At 37.8% G+C, this 25,881-nt stretch overlaps 1 protein-coding gene across 11 annotated transcripts in view; it reads right to left on the reverse strand.

The window, feature by feature from the left end:
• RIMS2 (regulating synaptic membrane exocytosis 2) overlaps positions 1-25,881 on the reverse strand; it is a 494,921-nt gene that overhangs the window by 56,042 nt on the left and 412,998 nt on the right. For 10 of the 11 annotated variants that reach the window (XM_072852067.1, XM_072852057.1, XM_072852056.1 and 7 more), the window contains one exon: positions 18,826-18,998. In XM_072852067.1, the coding sequence (XP_072708168.1) occupies positions 18,826-18,998 (173 nt within the window). Of the gene's footprint in view, positions 1-17,547; positions 17,561-18,825; positions 18,999-25,881 lie in introns of those variants that run through there. The other variant, XM_072852065.1, reaches the window with a different exon arrangement.

The raw sequence follows: 25,881 nt of genomic DNA on the forward strand, positions 1-25,881 counted from the left end.
TGCCATGTGACTTAGATCATCATTACTGATAAATGGAATTTAATTCTAATATACCTTTTGTACTCATTTATAGACTGTTTCTACACGTCCTACATGGCTAGGTCTAAATTATCTGCTGCAGCATTTCACAACATGCCCCAGAGGGACCTGATGTCCCAGTGGTCCAGGCTAAGCGGTCCATTTCCTCTGCATAGAAATGACAATCTACAGTGATGACAGCAGTACCTCTCCAAATTTTGCCCTGACATCTAACTGGTAGGTGTCTGGACAAACATCCAGACCTGGAAGCTCTGGAGCACATGTGGGTCTGAGAATACATAGAGAATATTTCTATTTCAGTGAAGTTCTTGCACAGAACTTAGACCTTTATTATTCTGTTCAGTACAGTGCATCTCACTAAAAAGTCCCCACTAGATACAGTCTTAGACAATCCACAAAAGAGTGCAATATTTCTGAAAACCAGGGGAAATTATTTTTGTGTTAAATCGCCAGTATATAAAGACTAACAAAGAATATTTTTGCTTTTTAAACAGATTTTCGAAGACATGCAAAGTCTATTCCTAGAGCTTTACCGCTCAGCAAATGGCTCTAGAGTAAATTTTAGTGGGTATAGCCACACTCCTTTCCCCTTACCTATAATGTCCTGAATCTATTTCCAAAAAGGAAAGTTGTATTGCTTTTTTATGTCTAATACATGTTCTGTCACCCAAAACTTATCTATGGCTTTAATGCAGTGCCCTCAAAGGCAAAGGGATCACTGGGTCTCTTCCCACTCACTCAAGGGGAAATGGGATGAGGTACAAGATTTGGAACAACACTGCAACTATTTAAGATATTTGAGAGGTACCCATAAAGTGCTTTGCTCTTTAGTTGACAGCTGCATGTGCATGAAGGCACAAAATGCTTGGAGTTAAGCCACAACGCAGAGGAAAACATAAGAGCTATTTTATAGAAGAAGTGGACCTCTGCCATTAAGTCAAAAAAATATTGGGTGTGCTTCTGAAGGAAGTTATAAGGGAAAATATGAATGAGAGTTTGGATCAAGAGACGAAGAGGCACAAAACAAAGCCGAGAGTGAGCCGTAGTGGCCTTGTCCGGACAGACAATAACAAAAGTCTGGAATACAGTGATAACCTGAAAATTTTTTCCTTATCCTTTTTTATCTCTCTTTGTTGTTATATGTTAGTACACACTGACTCACATTGGTACATTTAACACTAAGCAAAGAGTGGGATAGGATGCAGTTAAAGAGGAAGGCAGGGAAGAACAAAAAAGTGGATCTGTATTTGTGGGGCTTTTTAGCACTATGATAACTTACTTGTCAGATGATTACATCACATGCTGTATTTTCTTTCAAACACCTTTAGGGATTGTTTTACAGAAAGGAGATGCCACAGAAACGAGTCCTCAGTTTCAAAACTATCTTGCATATAAGAAATACTAGAGAGTTCTAGGAAGAACAGTGTTGGGAAGAGCTAGTACCTTCAACTTTATCTTATGCAAAATTCTTCTAAGAATCAGAAATTTAGAGCCCCTTGTCCAGTAACGCTATTTTTAACCTAAGTTTTCTAAGGAGATATGATTAATGTGACTGTGTTTTCTGTCCAGTCTCTCTTTTCAATATTTCTAAAATCAGTTCAAATTTGACACAGGAGTAGAAAACTAGAGCTATTTAGTTTCTAAAACTGTTTTGAAAACAGATCCCTGGAGAGAGATCTTATGACTGCCCCTTTGGGGAAAGACTGTAGTATAAGTCATTACTGAATCTCTCTTATTTCACGTGGGAGCTCATTCGCACTGCACAGACTGATAGGGGAAGTAACATTTTTACTGCTTGCAGAACAACCTATTCCAATGATCCATTTTTCAAGAATGATATCGAGAAAATCAGTGGGTTCCTGTCATATTTACTAATAGGAAATAATAATTATGGCATTGCTTTATAAGTGATATTAACATATAGGAAAGGTCTTATGTCATAGCAGTGAAAACAGAAATACTCTGTTTTCTCATAAAACTTACACTGAGGAGAAAGTTCCCATTTCCTGAGTCTAATGTGCCTTTGAGGTGCTTCATGTGTCATTTCCCAAGATGTATAATTCTATTTAAGTGCAATGGATTACAATAATTACCCTTATTAAAGAAATCAATGTGCTTAAAAAGGTTGGCATGCAAACAAAGCTGCTATAATTTCACTAAGCAGTTAAGTATGAAAGCACTATGCATTACAAAAATTTGCTCCTTGGCTGCTGTCTAAAGGCTTCTGTACAACAAAATGAAGCTTTGCTGTGTACACCTGCCAACAATGAGGTAGAATTCATTCAGACACGTTTTTTTGACCAACTGAGAAAAGTAGGAAAGAGAATTCAAGTAAGGAAAAAGGGATTTAGATTTAGATTTGTGTGGATATACCACATACTATTACAAATGGCTAATATTGAAAGTTCATTCACAAAACTATTTTTTTTCCAGTAGAGTTCTAAAAACATTTGCTTTAATTAAAGGTTTGCTGGGTTTTTTTCCCTCTGTAAAAGCAGCAGAGAAGACATCTTTGTTATGCTTCCAACTAGCAAACACCTCCTGGAGAAAGCCATCACAGCTTTGTTTTTTCTCAGTTCCTCTCTCACCAAAAAAGCTTTGAGAAATAAGTCCTAGGAGAGTTCTGAGTGGCTTATAGTACCTCATAGTAAATCTGCAGTGGGCATGAGCAAGCCAAGTCCTTCATCAGCACTCTGAACCCTTTCTGGCCATCCAAACCCTAACTCACTAATTATTCTTGGTAGATTCTTGGTATCCTCACCAGTGAAGCTATCTTTCTACCCAGACTGTCTTCTGATAGTGCCAGAAATGGATTATTCCCAGAAAAATAGGGTGTTGTATGTCAGGTTTAGTTCCTTTCTTAGGTACAGAAATACAAGATGGAGAGAGTAAATTAAAAGAGAATAAATCCTACAAACTTTTCTCTTAACAGGAAACAGAAATTATTTACACATGAAGTTTTCTTTACATGTACATATACACAAACATACTCATACACAGACCCATCCAGTTAAATATGTACAATATTTTAAAACTGATATTAAAGTAATTTATGAGATGATATGAGTCAAGGAATAGATATTTACTAAAACCAGGGTTCTCAAGGTGCCTTATAAGATATTAATATCCTCTGCAAAGAGAATATGCAGTCAGATGGGGAAAAAACCCCAAAATTAAATAAAAGAATTAACTATGCTAGTCCAATCACGTGTGCATAATGGCATAATAATCACCCTTATTAGAATCAAAATGAGAACAAAATCATCACACAACCCCAGCTGCATGGCAGCCCACAGCCTACAGCAACAGCAGAGTGAAGGTGACAGCCAGGCCATTGACTTTGGCTTGTGGGGACCAACTAGTCAACCAGAGCAGGGCGATGGGCAGAGCTCTCAGGGGACCGTTCCTTCCTGCATTACCCCTAAATTCAGGAAACTACCTGAGGACACCGAGAACTGCAGACAGGTCTCTGTCTGTGTAAGTAGGCTAGAAACTAGTCAGATGCTTCAATTTTCCAGTGAACAGAGAAAAAGGAAAGATTTCTCTACTCTGCCTTCAACTCCGATCACTGTCTTTTCTAGTTTTTCTCAGTTGTGAGAAGTATCTTTATACAACCTTCCTAAAATACAGTATTCCTCTGTAATCTCTTCACAAACAAGCAAAGGGAATACTCAAGCAAGTTAAATGACTAATAACAGCTAAGTGTTAAACAAACTCTGTAATTTGATCATCAATTAAAACAGTCTACTTAAAGCAAACTCAGAACAGGTATTAAGCATATTTATGTTTTCCCAAGTGATAATTATTCCAGATAGTCAGGATCAAGTTGGGCATGTCAGCTTCCTATGTATTTTACAGCATATTTTCTTAACTGCAGTTAGAATGTAGTGTGGCCACCTACACTATGGATAAATTTTAGAGGAATACGTTCTCAAAGCTAAAGCAGGAAGTTCTTCAAAACAAACATGAAAAATAAGACACTAGAAAAGAAATTAGAGTAAGACATCTTACTCTAAATATTTGTACTTTAAAGCCAACGGTGGAGTGCGACAACCCTACGCACTAGATATTATTCTTAAAAATATACCATACTAGCCAGCTGAGGGGAGTCAGACTGACGGATACCTACGACAGGAAATTTAATATGGCCTGTATTGTCATTGAAGACCCCTGTGCCACATCTATAGTAGTTAATAAAATGGCTCAGGCCTGTTCTCTGACCTTGACAGCCTGCATACACACAGCTAGCTTACATCCTTCCCAAAACAGGGTTTTCTCAGGCATGTTGCCTCAAGGAAACAGACCCTGGCCCATGCTGTCTCCTGAATTGTGCCTGGGCTGAATCAGCAGCACCGTATTGGTGTGTCCAGCACAAAGCTATGCCAAGGAGGACACGAACTATTTAAACATTATGGATGAGCAAGACTATGTCCTGGCCCTGTCTAGCTTACTGGTGTAGACGTAGCCTTAAATTCCTTGATGATACTACAAATCTCAGATTGTTTTCAAATTCTGATATTCAACAGGCCAATTCTAGCCCCTAAGCTTTTTCTGAATGCTTTTAAAGAAAAACAGTAAGCAAGTACAAAACTGCTATCCATATATAGCCTTCTGGAAAATGCAATGCTACATTTCTGGATTTCTTAAAGACATTAATCTTCAAGATCTCTTTGCAGAGACCCACTTGTTTTCAAAACAGGGAGTGCAATTATTCTCTGGAATCAATTTGCTGTCAAGGTTTTCCAGACTGCTGCTATAGCAGACAATCAGAAACTACCTTGTTTTTCTCCCCAGTTTGTCAATATCTGTGCTGAATTACAGAAAGATTAGAAAACATTGGCAGAGACACTCACCCAAAATACAGTGCCTAGGAACCGCTACTTGGAAAATGATCCCTTCTGGAGTTGATGCATAGCCGGAGGGGAATACTGTAAAGTGCTTAAGGAAATCCCATCGAAGGGAGGCAGAGAAGTAGGTCTCATAAGATCTTTGCTTTAGTTGTGGTATGTCCTGCTTTAGACAGACCATTTCCTTGATATCTGACCAAGAAGGAAAGCAACTGTTTGTGAGGTTTGGGTTAAGGAGAGGGAAGATTTCACAGTGCAAAAGGATCCTGCCCTAAAGGCAGAGAAACTGCTTTAAAGCCACTTTATATACAACAGTATGGCTGGTAACTCTTGCACCAGGTGAGGTGGACTGCGGTGTGAGCAAATGCTCCAGGTCCTAGATAAACACGTTCCAGAAAAAAACTTGGTTTAATCAACATTTTTGGATGTTAAGAAGTAAAAAACAAGTCAGAAACTTCATCCAACCTCTCCCAATTTCTGACTGACTTAATAGTGCTTTAAAGGTGTTTAATAATCTTACAAGAAAATACTAATTTTAGAACTGATAACATTGTTGGCTGCTGTTATATTTTCCATGAAGCAGTTGCAGACACACAGAATCCTAATTATTTCATATGTACCAAATGGAAGGTCTCGTCCTGTCTCCATAGGTAAAAATCTGCAGTCTTTGGCTGCAGCTTTTAACCAGTTGCAGAGTTGGACAGCATCTCACTAGCTGGTCAGATTCTTGCCTACAGAAGCATAAACTTTTTATAGAAACTGGCTGATTAGTACGGTAAGTGCCAAATTTCCTCAGGAACCTTTTGTTTAGGCCAGAAAAATAAAAGAAAAGAAAAGAAAACATAAACTAAAAAAACCCACCGACACCTGGGAGTCCTTATGCTTTATCATGCCTGTTGAGATTTACAATATGTGGCAAACCAACCAGAACAGGGATTGAGGAACTAAAGACAATGACTCCCTTGAAAGCTGTTACTGCTATAAAAAGCAATTATGAGGTCCCACAGGTTAAAGAACCTCATTAAGATTTTTGCAGGCATCCTATGTTGTTGCACAGGGCAATACTGCCCATTCTTTCTGTGCATTAAGCAATCCAACAGGCAGCAACAAGAAAGGCTAAACTAGGAAAATAGACTGACTCAGTCTTTCTCCATAGACCAGAAATACAAACAACAGGCCCAAACCCAAATCTTAGGACACCATGGTCATTCAAAAAGCACAGATCATATCCTTTCAGACATCCTCTGTCACCTTTCATTTTTCTCTCCTTGACTCATCAAAGTCTCTTGAGATAATTAGTCTCTTGTAAGGTGAACACTTCTCTTTCCCTGTATCTCATTTGTTAAATAATATCATAATCCATCTGCCAGCTCAAAGTAAGTCCCAGCACCAGGAATCCCAGCCCTGTAGCTCAGCTAGTGACTCGTTGAACTGAATGGTCATTTCCCATAACCCGTAACTGTTTCCTGGCATCTTCTCCCATCTTTTCCTCTCCCTGCTTTTCCTTCTGTCATCTTCCTCACTAACATATCAACAAGACAGATGTTTTGTGTTAGTAAATGTAGAAAACCTTCCTCTTCCCTCTTCACTGCCCTGGTAAGTTGACATCACATCAGCAGGGTTCTGCAGGAGTAAAGTACTGCTGAAGTTATATAAAAGTGACTTTTCAATCAGGCCCTGGCCCTGAACCGTAACAGTCCATGGCAGAAAGCAGCACAGTGAGCAGGACAGAATCCTTACACTCAGTGACTCCATGATCACTAACAAATTACCAAGAATATCACTTATTCTACAAAGAATAAATAAAAATGTTATTCTGTCCGTTTCTAAGTATGACCGATAGACTAAAATTATTATGACAATCTTGATTTTTTTTCACTTACCAACAAATACACTTTACTAAAATCAGTATTATGAAGCACAGACATTTTTCCAATCTACAATATTATTAATATTTTTAAATGTGGAGGAGAAGATATCAATACCACCTATTGTACTGTATATTGTCAGTGGGATTTTTGAGGATTTTTTTTTTATTTTTGCAGTCTTCTTTACAGAAGAATTGGAAATGAAAACTTATAATCTTGATGCTCTATCAAAAGTGCATGCATTGGAGAATCAGATTTACACTTAAGTCATTTGGCGGATCCTGCAGGTTTCTTTTTTTCCCGATGCAAAGTCAATGTTACTACTTCCCTGTCATTTAGCTTAGTTCTCTGGTAATGATCCAAAAGGAAAAGAAAGCACCTGCAATAGTAAAAATCCACTTTGTCCAGTGTGGAGTACAGCTGTGTGCTGTGATGTCCTAGGGAAAGGATTTTAACAAATTCTGAATTGTTGTAATAGGTATTTTCTGGTACATGTCTCCTGTGAGACTGGAAGACCCACTGAAGATTTCGTTTACAGCTTTTTACAAGCAGGAGAGGAATTTTAATGCCATTCTTAGTAGACCTCTTAACTCACTTGGAGAGGCTCTTATTTCATTAATTTGCTGAAGAAATTTAACAAAAACAGCATTATGGGGACAGCTGTGATGTAGACATTTCCACGGGAACAATGCTTCCGGCCAATGCACGTGCTCATATGCCCATTCACATCAGAGACACTGCAGGTTCAAAATTTTAATGGTGTAGTCTCCTGAGATTCACTTGGTCAAAAATTATCCTATTAACTAATTTGTGATATAAATCTCTAATAGCTACTGGACTGACTTAATTATTAGGTTTATTTTATTGAAATTATAACAATAAAGTTGGTGGGAAACAATAAAACAGTGATTATCATGTAATTTGTTATGTATATTACTATTCAAAGAAAACTTGTGTGCACATCTCAAAATAAAAGTAACAATATTTTTATATGAAGTATCTGTTTCTTGAACTGGATCTTTCCCGCTCTGCTAGATATCAAGCTCTGCACACTGCTTTATTAGTATAAATTAATAGATGTATAGCTCTTTCCATATCATGACTAGCATGTTTTTTTTTAAATAGGAACAAATTTAAAAGTCATTTGGGGTCAGGCCACTGGGTTACTTATCAAACATTGCCACAACAAATGAGTGATGCAGGAAAAACACTGTAACAGATAACTGTTTCCAAACACTAGTAGTTGAATTCTTCACAGAGCTTCAGAGATTTTTGATAAAAGTTCTTACCATCTCTGAGGGAATAATTGGCCATTTTTAATATAAAAATACAATTTAAAACAATTTTATAATTTATAACAACTTTTTAATTTAAATTACATTAAAGTTATAAGAAACCCCATTATATTCATATTAACCTACTGTTGATAAACTTTCAATTTTCCCTTTACAAAGTTACAGAGTTTACAAAGTTACAGTTCCTTTGATACAGTGAACTAAACCAGCCATTTACTGTGTGTGAATTGAAAAGAAGGCTAGTGAGAAAACTAGCTGAGGTCCAAAAGTGTCTCATTAGTCAGCTGTCATTTAGTTTGATATTCATTTGTAAATACAAGCAGGTCATATGAGCTCTGAATGCTTGGCAATGAAGTAAGTAAATTCCAAGCAAAGACAGAGTCAGATTTGAATAACAACCAAAATCTTTGAGTTTAGAAAGCATCTTCTTTAACCTGGCCTGGCAAAGAAGCAGTCACATTTGTAAATGCAGGTTAACAACAAGCTTGCCAAAGTAAAACTGACAGTGGGCAACCTGATTTAACTGAGAGTGTCTCTTACAGAAATGCACCTTGCATGTACTTAATCTGAAAGTTAAATGTTACATGCTTATTCAAACATACTGTTGAAACATACTGTCTTCCAACAGAGACGGAAGAGAGGGTTCATTCTGTTTTCTATATTAACACTGCTGACTAAGTCACAAGCTAAACTGCAAGCTTGCTTAGTGCTGCCTAGATTTGTTACGCAAAGGCCTGAAAAGAAATGAAAAGCAAGCAGTGAACTGATAAACCAGAGTTTAAATCCACTATGTGTCCAAGACCTAAAACCACCAGAGAAATAATATAAAATCAAGTGGGGAAAATGAGAAAAATTTCAGACTTGAAGGCAGAAATTCTCAAAAATATATAGAGATAAGAGACATCATGTGTTACCTCAGTGTAAGAGGAACTATGATTTATCATCTTTACTTGCTAAACTGAAATTAGCTACAAGATTTTCTTATTTAGAAAACACATTGACAGCTTGAAAACTTTGAAAGATAGACATGCAGGAACTGGATAGGATGCACTACTGAGATTGCATTAAGGGAAAAATCACATAATACACAGGGAAGAGCCAGATGTCCTGAAAGGGCTTTATTTAAATAAATTGCTGTAGTCAATATGGATTTCACTATAGCTGCATCTATACTTCACTCATGAAAGACTGGATTGCTTTGATTAGTACTGTACAATGTGGATATGCTCATGCTCCTTGTACTGCTTATGTGTATGTGTGTGGCAGCGGGCATCTAAAGAATAAAGCAACTCTCACATTTCCTTCATTTCTTGTAAATTCAGGTTGCTTGAGGACTCAAAAAAATCAGGGTCAGAATAGGCACTGCTAACATCTCACAAACCCATAGCATATCTCTGAATTGATCTTCTGGGACGGAGAGCTAAATGGACACGAGCAAGAGATCTGAAGCCATAATTACCTCAGCCACAGAGACATTATCTGGGACATCATGATCTTGCCTGTCTGACTTCTGTCACTTTGACAAAATGACTTTGAGTCACTTTGGGCCTCTGGGGGAAATTAGAAAAGCATACAGAAGACTTAAGACCATGATAAAAAGAAAATGTTGCGAGGAAACTTGGCTTACATCTTTCTGAACACAAGTCTGCAAACCTTGTTTTTGTGACCTGGGGAGGACAGGTCTATGCCCAGAACTCCCTGCTGAGGCAATGTGCACATTGCACACCACGCACGTTAGGAGCAAAGGCTCCTGTTGTTTACCTTGGGCCTCCATAGGAATCGTGCTCGTGTTATGGCTACAACCTGGGAAGCACCGGGCTCCCAGTGGTATTTGTAGGGAAATATTAGGCTTATTTCCTGCTAAGGGCCACCTGATGACACATCTCCCAGCTTGTTTAGGTAGCACCTTATGGACTTTATAGACTAAGATGAGTACGAACACCGTGCAGGTACAGTGATAGTACTGAACCAAAACGTTCAGATGCTTGGTCAAGTAACGTTAAAATCAGATAGATGGGCAATGTCAAACTGCTGGAGTATCATCTTACCATAGGTATTAAGTAAGCAATAGTAAGACCAGCACTGGGCCCCTGACCCTTTGGTAAAATATCATACTTGCCAGATGGGTCTGGCAACGTGTTTCAAAGGCGCTGGCACAAAACCAGTAACTGTTTTAGAAATACTTTTATGAAGTAACAAGAAGGAGTTTATGTTTGTTTCTTAGAAGGCTAAGTGATAAGCTTATTAATTATTTTTAATGAAGTACATTTAGAGGAATCAGAAAAGGAACTATATTATTTTTACAGAATCTTTTCACTTTTCTATTAAAATAATACTCAGGTAAAATTAGTGAAAAGATACAGCACTAATACAGAACCACAAAATCATAACATGAAAGAAAGAAAAGCCTCATAGACTTCAACATTCAGTTCCTTGTTTTTATAAGTTTCTACCCCGCACTTAGTTGTTGCTGTTGCTATTCTTGACCACATACCTGTTGTGCTCAATCCTGTACAAAAAAAGACAAAAAAAATCTGTCTATTGAAGAACTTATGATTCAATCTAGTTTTAAATATCTTCAGAAAATTATTTTTTAACACACATAAAAGTGTGAAAACTAATTTCAACATTTAGACTTGCTTCAAATCCTCATTTTAATTTCTCCCTTCATCCCTAGTTCCCTGCATGTCTCCAGGGCTTTCCATCTGCACCTCTAATTTTTTTTTTTTAAACTACTGATGCACTGTTTTTAAATAGCCTTTTGTAACAGGAGTACATCAGTGCTTTCTGGATCACAGGTCAGAGCTGACTCAACAGAGGCTGAAGTGCAGGCTGCATTTCATGGAGACGGAAGCAGTCTCAATGATATTGTGTTGCTGTCAAAGAAAAAATGTCTGAGTTCCCTGCTGGGCACCATATATCAAAGCTGCAGACTGTTTCAAACGAGGTGTTTTCACTGTTCACCTGTTAATAATGTGTACTCCAAATTCATTACTTTATTATTTCCCAGTGGATCAAAATAAGTTTACTAGCTGTAAAGGAGTCTATACATCTCTTGTACTTACTCCAAAGTAACAGGAAAAAATGGGTCTCCAAGGATTTGATAGATGGTGATGAATAACTTAGAAACAGGTGACTTTGCTAGATTTCTTAAATGATTTGTATTCTACTCTCAGTACAGATTTCACAGCAAATATATGAATTCATATAATTCCTTTCTGAACCACTGATATTTTGTATCCTTTTCCATAATATTTTTCCAGAAGTCACAGATAATTTTCTTCTGCATGTCATCTACGAAAGTGTAAAAAACCAAATGGCAAAATTATTGACTGTATGTGTTGCTACAGACCCAGTAGCTATATGAATTTACAGCTTTTGAAGATTTGCCTCGCTGTGGAATACTGAAGTTAAAAAACTTACATCAAAAAGTAGTGGGTTTGAATCTATGCTTTAAATGGGGCAAGAATTTGCCATGAACTGCTAACAGACTCTACACAGCCCAATAATACTAATGAAATCTTACTGAAGAAAAGTTTGTTTTAGGTCCTTTGGTTTCTGAGTCACAGACTGGCAATACGTAAGCAGCTCTCTGCTTATCTAGTCAGAAGTATGCAGAAGAGTTATGTTAGAGGGACACAAAATAAAGTTGCTTCTTTTTGTTCAAGGACTCAGTCCATCATACTTGCCCCAGCTGCCTGAATAACGAAATGTTTTGCAACTGAAAAGAGCTGGTGAACATTGTATTGCAACCTGCCATTCTCATTCCAGGAATGGCAAGGTCACTTTGTTGTGATGTTAAAAAATTTGTTACACCAACATCTTGGGTTGAGAGCTGCAGGAAACTGCATGCTGACATGTTTTCCCTGAAAAATAACATGAACATTGACATAGCTGTGCCCAAGTTCTCTCTCCTCCCATGGCAGAAATTATGCTGGCTGAACCTTATATATATACACACACACACACACACATATGTGTGTATATATATATACACACATACATATATATAGCTAGAGCTATTGGGAGCATAGACTGCCTGTACTGCAATTTTGCTAAAGGACCGATCATGCAGTGGGGAAAGAGTCTCAGGCTACAGCTTTCCCTTACAAACATACAGCCTGTTTGGCTAGAAAGGTTAGGCACAATTAACGTCTTTCACCCAGTAGTGCAGTTGGAGCAATCATTATAATCATTCTGAAACAGCTTTAAGAAACCAAACAGCACATGCACATTGAAAATGGACTCTTGATGCTCGTTATCTTTTGCACAGTTTTTGATATTTTTACCAGAATATAGATTTACAAAAAATGTTACTGGCTTCCACCCCTGTGAAGGAGCTTGCACAGACTGAATTGACATGCTTTTTCATCCAGCTTTGCAAAACACTGCATTTAACTGATAATAGCTGCAATCACAGTGGAAGGCTCATAAAAACTGAAATACTAAGATTACAATATAATGAAAAACTGAGGAACAAATACTCATCAGGAATCAGTTTTAAAACCTACAAATTAAATTCTTTAAAGATTTTTTTGACTGAATGACACAAAAAAGAACTAGCAAGTGAATTTGAAATGAATCTTTATACCCAACAAGGGAAAGGGCACAGAGAGCATGAAGAACCATTAGGAAGAGAAAAAGTTTTGTATCTGAACAAATCCATTACTTAAAAAACTACATCCTGCATTCTGTTTCTTGTATCTTCAAGTGCCTCTGCTAAATTACATCCCAGTTGACTTTTTCTACTACAGATTCTCCTTCCTCGGTTGTGTCATCTTCCTATTTAATCAGCTCTATTTATTCTACTGTCCTTCAGCATTCACTTCTTTTCTTCACACGGGATGTCATTGATTTCTTCCGATACATAGCAAAACACATGACCGATGCTTCTGTGCTATCTCTGCATTCTCCTCTTTATACATTTCTCTTCCTTTGCCCCTGTCATGGATGCAGAAATTTCTCACTGGATCTCTTCCTCAACTGTTTGATTTTCCTAAGTGATCATATGCTATCTTCTGATTTCCTTTCCCCCTGTGCCTCTTTCCTTATTCTTACCTCTATTTCCTTATTCTCACCTGGCTATCACCAGCTCTTTCCCCAAATCATAGAAGCATGTTTTAGCATATCCCTTTAGAAAGTAACGCAGAACCTCTAGTCTTGCTCTCATCAGTTCTGCAACCACAGCCACATCTCCTTTCTCCTTTTCAGCTCTGAATTAATTGAACACATTGTTTTAAGTAAATCTCTTGAGTTCTTGTTTTCCCATTACATTTCAAACCCTTTCCAAACAATTGTCTTTCCCTTTTTGCATTTGGTTGAAACTACTCCTGCCAAAGCCTTTAATGATTTCTTAACATTTCAAAAGTATACTGTTTTTTTCTTTGCTTTGCTACAGTTAACCATGCTCCAATATGTTACTTCCCTTAGTTCCCACAGTTCATCCCCTCTCAATCTTCTTCTCTCTTTAACCCTTCATGCAAAATGTGCTCCAGTAGATTCTAGTTTTCTGCCCACCCAGTTAACTGTGATGGTCCCACAGGGCTGTAGCATGTCTCTATCACTATAACTCAAACGTCATCCCTTCATCAACAGTACATCAAAGCATTATCCTCTGCAATAAAAACTCCCTCTTATTTCCCCTGTATCCTCCTGCCTACCCTAAAACCTCTTTCTTTGGCACCTCCTTGTGAATCACCGATCTCAACTCAGTATCATTAAACTCAGTTATTTCCCACCAAAACCTCTCTTCTGCTTCTTCTCCCAGCCATGTGGATCATGCGTGCCATTCAGGCCTGCTATTTGGGCAGGCCTTTTAATTCAGGCTTCATATTAGGTCCACTTTTTTGTGACTTGCGCATGCTTTCTATTTCACATAACTACCCTCTCTGTCCACCCACACAGCTAATTGTTTTGCCCACCCTCTCACCATTTCAGATGCCAGCTACTGCAGTGCTTTTCTCCAGCCCTGGCAATTTACCTACCCTAACCCCTTCCAGGATACTGTAGGAAAGATAATTTTCATAGCCTTTCAATTTGGCTACGTCATCTTTCTCCATACAGCAGTAAAAAGCTCTACTCTCTTTTATCCAGTTGTACATAATTCATCTTTATTTTCTAGTATTCTAGTAGTTGTTCCTTATGACATTTACCTTCTCACATTCAAGACTGAAAGATCAATTCCTGCTGCTCATCAGATTTGCCCCATCATCCACTTGATGTATTTTTAGTAACCACCTCATGTTTTTTCCTCATTGCCTCTAATGCTTGAAAAGAGCTCTCCAGAAACATTCACAAAGCTATCTTATTTTCTTTCTTCAAATCTCCCCTTAGTACTCTCTATTGTCAAGATGTCCCCAACCCAGTATTATAACTACCTCCTGTCATGTGGAACATTTCTTAATTCTCTGGACTCATATGTCATCTTGTGATTTAGTGCTTGGACCTGCGTGCTTGGAACAGAGGTTGTATTTTTCTTCTGTATTTCAACAGCATGTAACACAGTGAAATCCTGCTCTGTGATTACAGTTTCTGTGTATTCATATGATAAAACAAAACTGTCATGACTATCAGAATCAATGCTTAGGATTGATATTTAGAAAAATGTTAAGTAAGGTTAAGATTTAGAGCAGTCTTAAACAGATTTCCTGCAATAAAAATTATGAATGCTCACACATTAGATCTAAAAGGGATTTTTTTGTCCCTGGTATCATCAGGGAGCTGGAATAAGAAATAATGTCAGAGAACTGTACATAAGGAATCTCTAAAAATTACAACAGGGGAGCCTGATCCATACTTTCTGTTTACTAACACGTATTGCCAAGAAAGAACACAATTATGTTTTCCCTATAGGTCAACCATATGCCAAGGTTTAGTTTTACAAGGTTTAATGAAGGCAAAATCTGATGCTGCAGCTATTTCTGCCACAAAAGATTTATTGATTTATTGTGCTCCAGTGCTCCAAAAGCTAATGCAGTTTATTGCGCTGAGGGACTCTTTAAAATAGGCATGGGATGAATCCATGATGGATATCTGTCTTCACAGTCATTTAATTTACACTGACCCCACCTATGATCTCAGCAGATTGAAGCCCTTAGTGTGACTATTACCATTACCCATAAAGTATACAAGCACAGTGACATCAAGAGGTATGATGTATCCCTAAAGAACTAATTTTTGATGGTGGAGTGATTAAGAGCAGCCCCTACGTTCCAGATTGCCCAGAGGAAAGGTGACTGCTGTTTAACTAAAGATGCACCTCTGAAGTAAAAATATATGTTGAAAATTCCCATCTGCAATATAGCTTTTCTTGATGCCCAAGGCCTCAGGAACTAGATGATAATTCACTACTATTCTCTGATGGATGAACTGGCTGCTTTGGGTCTCTCAAATACCTATTTATTTTTTAAGTGATTAAAATATTTAATTATTAAGTGATGCTTTGGTGATTGTTTAATATTGGTGGTGAATCTGAAACATTTTTTGGAAAGCTGAAGCTGTTAACTTATCTTATAAGTATCTTATAAATTGCCAGGTATTAGGTATCTTATAAATTGCCAAACAAGCAAGCAGAAGGCACTGAATTTACAACAATGCTTAGGATTGATCCTGCCTTTGGGTTTGTCCAATGAATACACAAGTCACGATATTTCAGTATGTTAATGATACACAACTATGTGTGCATATAAATCTATACATATAACTGTATATATATAGGAATCAGTCTGTGCTTTTCGGTTTGCTTCTTACCCTAGAAGAACGTTCAGACAATACTAAGAAGATGAGCACTTATTGTACCACGGGAAAGGAAGGTGGATATAGAGAAACTTTCCTTTTTATTCACAACTTACATACTAAAAGTGGTCAAAATGGGCAAAGTGGGCAAATAATACTAGAGGCTGATTTCCATGTTGGGAGCCGAAATCTAACACAAACAAAAGTCACTGCACAGCAGTCACTCAATAATATCTTGTTTCTCTACCAAGCAGGGACTCCTGACTTGTGCTGCTTCTTCCTGAAGGCAGAGAGCAGCTAACAAGCAGAGGAACAAGCTGGCACAGGGAACAAGAAGTTGTTTCTCAAAGAGGACTTTACTTTCTGTGACGGACAGCACTTTGGCTGAAGACTAACCTGAGTGAAAGCTGGAAATCAGGATTAGGGTCATGTTTTTTGAGAGGCAGGGCTTCCAGATGCATTAAACTGGGAACTTAATGGGAGCTGGGAGAGAAAAAGGTCTTTAAAACATCCTTTCCCACACTACCATTTAGCAGTCCCTGGAACATGTATGCCAAGGCAGTCTTAAAGACAGCTGTTTCTAAACAACTGCTTTTGCTGAGTTTTAAAATGCACTCACATGAGTGAAGGAATGATGGCACTTAATGCATAAAAGCAGTAGTATGGCTATGTTGGTCCATACCACCCCAGACTGAACACTATGCATTTTGATTCTCTTTTTGTATCACCTTTGCTTTGTGCGTGTTCACGTGTGTGTGTATGTACAGGCATGTACACATGTAAGTTTGTAGCAAAGAAAGAAAGTGCATTGCCACAGAGTGCTCTGTGCTTACCCTAATATATACCAGCACAGTTTTACAGGCATAAGTTATCTACAGGTAGTGCAGAATTAGCAGGTTAAAATAAAGTATTTTTTGCCATTTTCTGCCATTCTTGTGTAGGTGAGAAGGGGTTCAAGAATATTCAGCAAATCTCAAACTTATTTTTTGCTAGTGAAGAAAGAAGGAATATTGTATTTCTCTTAATGCAGATTACATGGATTTTGCAATACAAAATGTCACTCATTTACATTAAAAGTAATGGTTCAAAGGAATTGTGGTAAAATGTATAAATCTAGAATATTATCTGATAAAACCAGAGACAATTGTGCTGAAATGTTTCTGGACACAATACAGCAGCAGACGTATATGATCCCTACACAATACAGCAACCCACAACAGTTATTCACATGGAACAAAAAAAAAGGAAAGACTCTGCTTATCCACATCGATTGTCGATCAATATGCACATTTATCAGCCTACACAAAGAGGATTACAAAAAAAAAAAAAAAATCCAAATTCTCTTCTTTAGTACTGCCACAAATGAAATAAAGATGGGTTTGATATTGATGAGATATCACTCAACAAAAGATTTTTCCCTGAAATAATAATTCAAGCAGGCAATATAACAAGGAATCTTACAATTTCTATTGTTTATTATAGTCAAACCCAAACTTTAGTCTAAACCAATTTAAAAAATAATATGCTGTAGTTACATGCATAATAATGAGTCATGTTAGTGTGCTGCATCATTTGGTAAGCAGAACAAGTTCACTGAAGCTGAGAGTGAAATTTGCTTAAATATGAAAGCATCATGATTGAAAGCAAAAAAGCTGCAGAGAGCATAGACAATAAACTAAGCAAAGGGAAAAAAAAGGGAAGACAAGTAGGGTGCTGGTACAGGAGGAAGAAGAATAGGTCTATAGAAACAGAAGCATATTTTACCTGTCATCCTCTTTCCCTTCCTCAGCTTGGTCTTCTTGAGCTTTTTCATCATGCCCTGATCCTTTGATTTCCTCCTTATCACAGTTCTCTGTCACCTCTTGCCCTTCCCCTTTTTCATTAATTTCTTGCTCCTTTGCTTTTTCCTCCTCCTCCTCCTCCTTTTCTTCCTCCTCAGGAAATATTCCATCTTGTTCATCCCCTTCCAGCCCTCCCTCTTTTTTTCCCTCTATATCCCTTGTCCTTCTGAAGTCAACAAAAATTGAAAAAGGCATGCAAAAAGAAAAAGGAAAAGAATAAATTAAAGTTAAGGTCATGGACAAGAGCATGCATGAACTTACAAGAAAGGAAATGCAAAAGAAACGAAATAAAAACTAAAAGATGGAAGCAGTCATAAGTTAAACCATGCTGGGTAAGACTCTAGTCTACACTAGAGAACCATTTTCTTAGGACAGTCTCTAAGTCTCTCTTCAAATAAAAGTTGCATGGCAATACATCACATTTAGAAATGTATACATAGCTTTATGACAGAAACAATGTGGTCCTAACAATTCTCATATAAGCAGATGTTTAAACAATCTTTTCAAACACACCATTTCTCTCAAGAGGACAATTTTCTGAGAATTAATATAGGCTGACATTGAATTTTGCTGAGAGATGCAGGTGAGTTACACCTTCCAAGAAAAATGATCTTTCATTCCTTCTACAGCCAAAGCTTCTCTGAGTGTGCACAGGGCACAGGCAAAGGAGGTGCTGTGTTTTGCTCACAGATACACTATGTACATCTTGTTGAAGAGTAGTTCAATGGTTGTACGCCTACAGTTAAATTGGACTAGTGCATTAAATAAATTGAATTGGTCTGCGTAAGTATTAAATAAGACTTCTATAAAAGTTCAGCTGCTCTAGTTTAAAAGGAAATTAAGATGCCTCTGACATTGCCAGCACAAATTTTCAAGTTAAACTGTCTTTTCAGCCATATTAAGTATTTTACAAAATGGTTTTCAGAAAGTGCAAATCTAAATGTGTCTAATGGTTTCTGACAGCATATGTTTGTTATTTTAGTGTATGTTAGTATAACCCAAGATGACAGAACTTGGCTAAAAACAAATACCATGAAGACTTCAAAAAGCATTAGATGAAGAAGACATTTAAACCAGTATTTTGCAAATTCCCTGCAAATTTCAACCTAGGCAAAATATTAATTTCAAATACAAATATTGACAAATGTTCAGTTACTTAAATTACATGGCTATGGCTGGCACTACAGCTCCTTGTGCTCACCTTATTTTCTTGTTTCCTCTTGGACGCTCTGACTGGACGGACATGTAGCTTGTGCTGCTGAAACGCGAAGCACTGCTTGTCCGTGACACAGCGGAGACATCACTGACATCGCTGTCTGAAGACTTATTGGAAACATTGTCTGAGCCTCGCTGAGGATCCCGTCCCGACCGATACTGTAGGAGGAAAGGGATAAAGATATAGATATTGTCAGTGACATATTACCACAAATGAACTATGGAGCTGGTCCCTGATGCTATCTAAACTGCCTTTATCACCAGACTGCCTGAATTTTTTATAATGAAGTTTTTCACTGATACAGAATACAAGTTATGTCTTGGTTTCTATTAATTTTATTCTGCTTTGCTATCCCAGTCAAGTTATTAGCTCCTGAGCTTCATCCATAGAGTGACTTGTACAAAACTTCCAGCTCTTCCAAATGTTTCACAAACCTTAGCAGAGACATCTAAACCATCATAGAATATTCTTACCACAACTGTATCACCAGTGCACAAAGCAAAGCAGAGAGACGTAGTGACTTGCCCATGAATACTGAGCTCATGAAAGATTGAACAGGAGACAGAATGTGCTTCATGCTATCTATAAAATACATGTCTCTTTTGGGCCCTAGCCTATTTACAAGAGCTTCTAGTTGACAAATGTTAACAGGTTGGGGGTTTTTTAAGTAAATAGATAATGAGATTATCAAACCAAAAGACAAAGCTATGTTATAGCTGTGAAAACAAACCCCACGTCTTGCTGAACTGCTGGGCTGGGAAGTCTGAAATGATGGGACAGGACTAGAGATAATTTGTACTGACAATGTACAAATGCCTCAGAAACTAAAAAATTACAATAGTATTTGAGCTTGTTAACAGTATATTCCAAACACGGAACTGGCATGTGACTGGTGATCAGCAGTAAGCCCATACAACATAAAGCAGAGTTGTGCAGAGGTATTCAAGTTAGATCTGAACAAAATATTATGCCTATTTGTTCTTGTTACACAAGTTAGCTCTAAATTAATGCTAAGTCTGTGCCACTCTGCATTGCACTATGTGCAGATATAATAAATAGCAGAAATATTTTTCTCTCTCCTCTTCATATACAGACGTTTCTGTGTATACAGAAATCTGATGGGTTACTATTGATAATCTTTTCAGAAAAACAGTACTGCAAGATGAATTGTCAATGATCACCACATAATTGTTTGGCTGACATGGAAAGAAGACAGTATGGAAAGATGTGAAGAGCAGCACAGACATGACTGAAAGAAAACAATGGGAGAAAATAATCTGCATAATACATCAGTGGCTTGTTGAACTCTTGGGGGTAGCAACATTGGACTCAGCCACCTGGAGAAAATAATTCATAATGTAAAGTGGCAGACCTGTGTAGTCCTGCAGAAGAGAAGGGTATCCAGGTTTGGCTATCAAATTTGTCCCTTTTTTATTGTTTTAGCATAACTGTCTTTCATGAAGTATATAGATCATTCGCTTCTGTTCTCTTGCAAGGAATGTTACACTGGAAAATATTCTGAAAGATTGTGCAGCATCTAAATCACATTTCAGAATAGCATTTGAGCACCTATTTACCATAAATGAATTTTACACTTAGAAACAGTAAGTTATTTTGCTCGTTTTAAGACAGGGAAATGAAATAAAGACAAGAAAAAATGCTCATGCAGGTTACACTGTAAACCTGTTGCAGACAGTGACCAAGCACAGCCTGAACTGCAGGCTTATGTAAAATGGTTGCACATGCTGCAGCTGGCTTCCTCATCTGTACTAAAGTACAGTATTTGTGCTCATTGACAAACCACTCAAGCCCTCCCCGGCCTTGAAGTGTGAGAGTGCACTTAGCCAGCCATAAACTCGCAGGGTATTTCTGTGATTACAACGTTTAAATGTTGCAATATTTACTGACTGCTTTTATTGATGCCATTAATATTTTTGTTTGATAAAGAAGACAGTACATATTATTATTGAGATATTCATTTGGGAACTTAAAAACAATGATTAAACAGCTGTCCTGATCATCAGAGATAATGGAACACTATACCAGAATAAAAGGATTGTTCTTTTTCAGCAACTCCTTTTAAAAGAGCAACTACTTAGCACTTTGGAGAAGAAAAAATAACTACGCCTAGTGAAATGTGTATATATGGAGTCCTATCTATTCAGTTCCACCCACCTAATCCTCCCTAGAATAATTATGCATTGAAGACAAAGTTATGAGCGTAGTTTGTGATGATTTAGCTTAAAACTACCACGACTGGGAAGTACAGCCTGGTGTACTGGGCTACCACCACACAGCATAGAAAAGGCAACGCAGAGCTGCCCTCAGGCCTTCAGTATTTGCTGAGGCTCCCAAGCAGATGTACTTGCCATGCCGAACCCTCTGCTGCCAAGGCTACGCGGCTACTGGCTCTCACCAGAGCTCATGTACAGCCAAGTCATGCATGCCTATATGAAGAGCTGTCGTATTGACAGTGGCTAGTGACCTCAGGGTAGACACACTGCTAGCATTACAGACCTAATGTGGCTATCCTTTGTGGAAATAAGATAGACCGTAGTGTCAGATGTAAACCATTGATGGAATTGTTAATTACATTCCACTTAGGGGATAGATAATTACTTGTGGCGATTCATAGAATAACAGACCTCAACCTGCAGATCCCACACTGAGCTTGCCAAGCAGTCCATGGAAATGAACCCTTGTAAATTAAATACATGCAAGCAACATGAAGCGGCAAATGGTATCAGCATTGCACAAAGTTATTCTAAAGAGTCATTCTGCAGCATGCTGAAAGTTTCAAAAACCTATGGTTTTGATTTTGTCTGTTTCATTTCCACACCTGGAGAACATCAGTTCTTAAAATACATTTTTCATAGCAATGTCCTGTATATAACAAATCAGACATTTTCATAAATAAAACAACCTTACTGTATTTTTTTTTTAAGCTAATGCACTAGTAATAATATAGTGATATGTGGTGAAGATTGAGAACTGCTATGGCAAGAAAAGCAACTTAAAGGTAAATCATTTCAGAAATATAATGTGAAAAAAGATCATCAGATCATTACCTTGTCTCTTTTTTCTCAGTTGTGTGTAAAGGTACTTCCCATCAACTGTTTTCAGTTGGGTCAGATGGCACAGAAATATTATTTGACCTTTACTATTTCTGGATGGTTTAGATTTCAAATTGGGAAAGTTAATTGATCCTTTCATTAAATCTGAATGTCTTAATACACAATATTTGTTTTTAAAAGTTTTATTTACACATTGTCTGAGTTACAGTCTCAGCATCTGCTATCTGCCTACAAAAGTAACATCTAGAAACTGAAACTAAATTGTCTTTCTTGCTGGACAAAGCTCAGATACCTCATATTCATCCATTAACTCTGCTCCAAATTGCTCTTTATTCTGCTGCTAAAGTCTACTTTTGACCTTATATCTGACAATTTTGTTTAGGAAATGGATTATAATAGTAAGAGTATTGCATGTTAGTGTTTCCGTAACTGCAGCACGGAAGACAAAAGGAAACATACTGCTTGTCTGATGGAAGCCATGCTGGCATTTCAGTTTTGCATTTGTTTCTTAAATTGCAATTCTATATAAGGCAGTTTCTGAAGTGCTCCTTTGCTCTCTGCCTCAAAAGTTCTCTTTCGAGAAATCAGTATCAGAGCAGTTGTAGCTCCCCTGGTTTGGACAATCAGGGGGTCCAGGCTGTGGTGAAGTGTACCTGCCTACTACGCAGGTTAATTAAATACTGCTTCTTTTATTTTTTTTTTCTTTTTTATTTTTTAAATAACAGCCACAGCAGTAGGAAAATTATCTCCTGAATTTCCCCATGCTGGAAATATATGTCTCTTTTATTGGAATAAGGTTAAAGTTTCATTTCCAACCCAATCAAGACTCATATAATATAGGCAGCATTCTGGACTTTACGACCCATAAAGCAGTAAAAGTACCCAGCCTCTTCAAGCTGTTTCAACAATAGAAAGTCTGCTGCAAGCAGAGAGGTTGATTAAAAATAACTTTTGTATTTTTAATAGTAAGATGATTTTGTCCTATTTTGCTGTGTTGAAGAATGAGATAAATTTCATTATTACAGATTCTATCAAACAAGTTTTAAAGTTTCTGAACGGCCTTTCCTCTGCATTAGTAAAATAATCAGCTGGAGACCCTGACAAAGTGACAGTTAGATGTTTGTGCCAATATCTGGTAACTGCAATAGACCAATAGATTACTTTCCTTTAGTGACAAATTCAAGATTATTAAAGCTGAAAAACAAATACCTGTTCTGCTTCCTAATACAACAACCTCTGCAAAGGTCTTGACCTCTTTATGAACTACTACTATATGACTGACAGGCCACATAGAGCTACAACTGCTCTGATACTTATTTCTTGAAATAAACTGTTTTGGAACTTCTAATTCAAAGGGAGTTTTAAAGTGTTTCATATTGCTTTAATCTATTGTTACCAGTCTTCCATCTTGGACTATATAGTCATGCAGTTGTCCAGGCAATTGAAATTGTCAGCGATTTCCAACCGTCTATTTTATTTTTTTTTCCTTTTTATAGTCTACTCATCAGTTTTTATTTGCTAGCATTTACATAGCAACATGCAAATCTGGTCAATGTTTTTACTGATCAAAATGTTGAGAAGATGTTTCAGACAGTTGTCCATTGTGCTACTACAATTCTGCACTGTTTCAATAGTTCTTCGCCTTGCTGACAAAAGCTCTCGAGCAGCCAGAGCACAGCAATTGTATGAAATGTTCTGTAATTACAGCTGTAGCTTCCGGTGCAAGTTCACAGCCTCTAAAGGCATTGCAAATTTTAGTTACCACACATCATTTGAATTAATGTTATTGGATTGTTTGATTCTTTCTAAAACTTTTGTAAATGGCTGCCTAATGAAGTCTCCCATTAAAAATAAAACTGAATACTTACTAATATTTACAACAATAGCATTACATTTCTATAAAACAAAAGATTCTAAGTCATTTTTCCAAAATACCATATACAAATGAATATGTAGAGAGAATATATGTTTATCTGTAGCTTGCATACACACAAATCCAAGACGAAGGCTAAGATGAAGCTGCCCTCGCGTGTAATTCATACTTAGCCAACTCAATAATCTGTGCTTACATTTGTCACTCCTGTCAGGCTCCATCAAGGCAACTGAGGTACAGCTAGCCAGGTCAGCCTCTGCCAGCCCTGCTTTAGCTATCAGCTGCACATGGCATCCATCAGTCCCTTGGGAGATTTAAGGACTGACCAGGGAGATTCATTCTTGCACTGCTCTGGTATTAGGTATATAATAAACTCTACAGTTGCCTTGGGCTTCTCAATATGGAGCTGCAACCAGTTCTAGCTCAGACTCATTCTTGGCTGCTCATCCTGACTTCTGCTTTGTAGTCCTGGATCCTAGCCTATCTTCCTCCTTTTATTCCTAATTCTTGGATCCTACTTTCTTAGTCCTATATTTTGCTTCTGATGAGTCCCATTGGCACTGTTCCAACCCTGTTCTCCCTTCAGCCAGTTCTTGCTTTGCATTAGGCACCCCTTCATCTCCTGGCCCTGACCCTACTGGGCCTCCCTTGGCATTCTTGTCTTGCATTAGCATAAAAGACAGCACAACACATGGTGTTGCTATTGCTGAGCAGTACTGTGCCTGAACCAGTAAATCTAGCTGGATGTACAGTGGTTCCCTGTATATCCATTCTTTACTCCCATTCCTTATTCAATATAATTTTTTTTCCATTCTTCAGAACATTCCAATCTACTTCTACCTTGAATAAAAAGAACTGACTGTAACCTGATTTGCAAAACCCACCTTCTAAACCATCCTAATCTCCAATAAAGTTAGGCCACCAACTGAAACATGTTGGTAAAAAGGAACATCTGTATTTCTATTGAACATGTGAAAAAAAACTACTTCAAAAGTTCTCACATCTTTCCCTTAGTGGTTTGGTTTCATCTATTTATCCATTTCACTAACCAGTGCTCACGTATACAGTCTAACAAAGGAGTTCCTAAAACGTGATTTCCCTATGGGACTAAGCCATGTTGCAAACACATCCTACTGCTAAATTAGTAAATGAAAACTCAACAGTGAAAAAGATCAAGCAAGTCAGCAGTGGGCCCTGGCAGCAAAGAAAGGCAGCCTTGGTTGTATTGACTGGAACGTAACAAGTAGATCAAGGGGAGTGATTATTCCCCTTTACTCAGCACTCATTAGACCACATCTAGAATATTGTATCCAGTTTTGAGACCCAAAGAACAATAGTGACATCGATAAACTAGAATGAGTTTATTGGAGGGCCACTGAGATGGCTGGGACTAGAGCATTTGCCTTGTGAGGGAAGGCTGGGGGAGCTGGGCTTGTTCTGCCTGGAGAAGTGATGGCTTTGGGAGTACCTAACAGCAGTCTGCCAGGTCATACAGGGAGGATGTCAAAAAGACAGAGCCAAGAAATTCACAGCAGCCCTGACTGGTATAAGAAGGCACATTTTTACCATAGGTACAGTGAAGCAGTGGATCAAGTTGCCCAGAGAACCTGTGCAGTTTTCATCCCTGAATGTTTTCAAGACCTGACCAGACAAAGCCCTGAGCAACCTGTACTGATCTCACAGCTGACCCTGCTTTTAGCTAGGGGCTGGACTAGACAGCTCCTGAGGTCCCCTCCAACCCAAATTACTCTGTCATCCTACGGGTCAAGGTAATCCAGGAGCTGAAGAAGAAACTGCAAGGGCAGCAGTAATGGAGAAGCCACCAATGGATCACTGTCTAAGGACAACTGGAAATCTAGAGGGAGGTAGTCCAGAGACAAACCACATCAAAAAACAAAAAATCATCTGCTTCACATATCTTGGCATATGGTGCAATTTTTTTAAGAAGTCCCTAAGTGCACAATATGAAATAAATACAGGAGAGCACTAGAAAATATTCTGGGATTACATCAAGGAGAACTTGCAGGACCTGCAAATGTTTGGTAAAGCAGAAAGCAGTAAGGCAGCTCTTAAGAAGTATTTGGGTCTTTTAGT

The sequence above is a fragment of the Ciconia boyciana genome, chromosome 2 (assembly GCF_034638445.1).
Source record: "Ciconia boyciana chromosome 2, ASM3463844v1, whole genome shotgun sequence".
NCBI lineage: Eukaryota > Metazoa > Chordata > Aves > Ciconiiformes > Ciconiidae > Ciconia > Ciconia boyciana.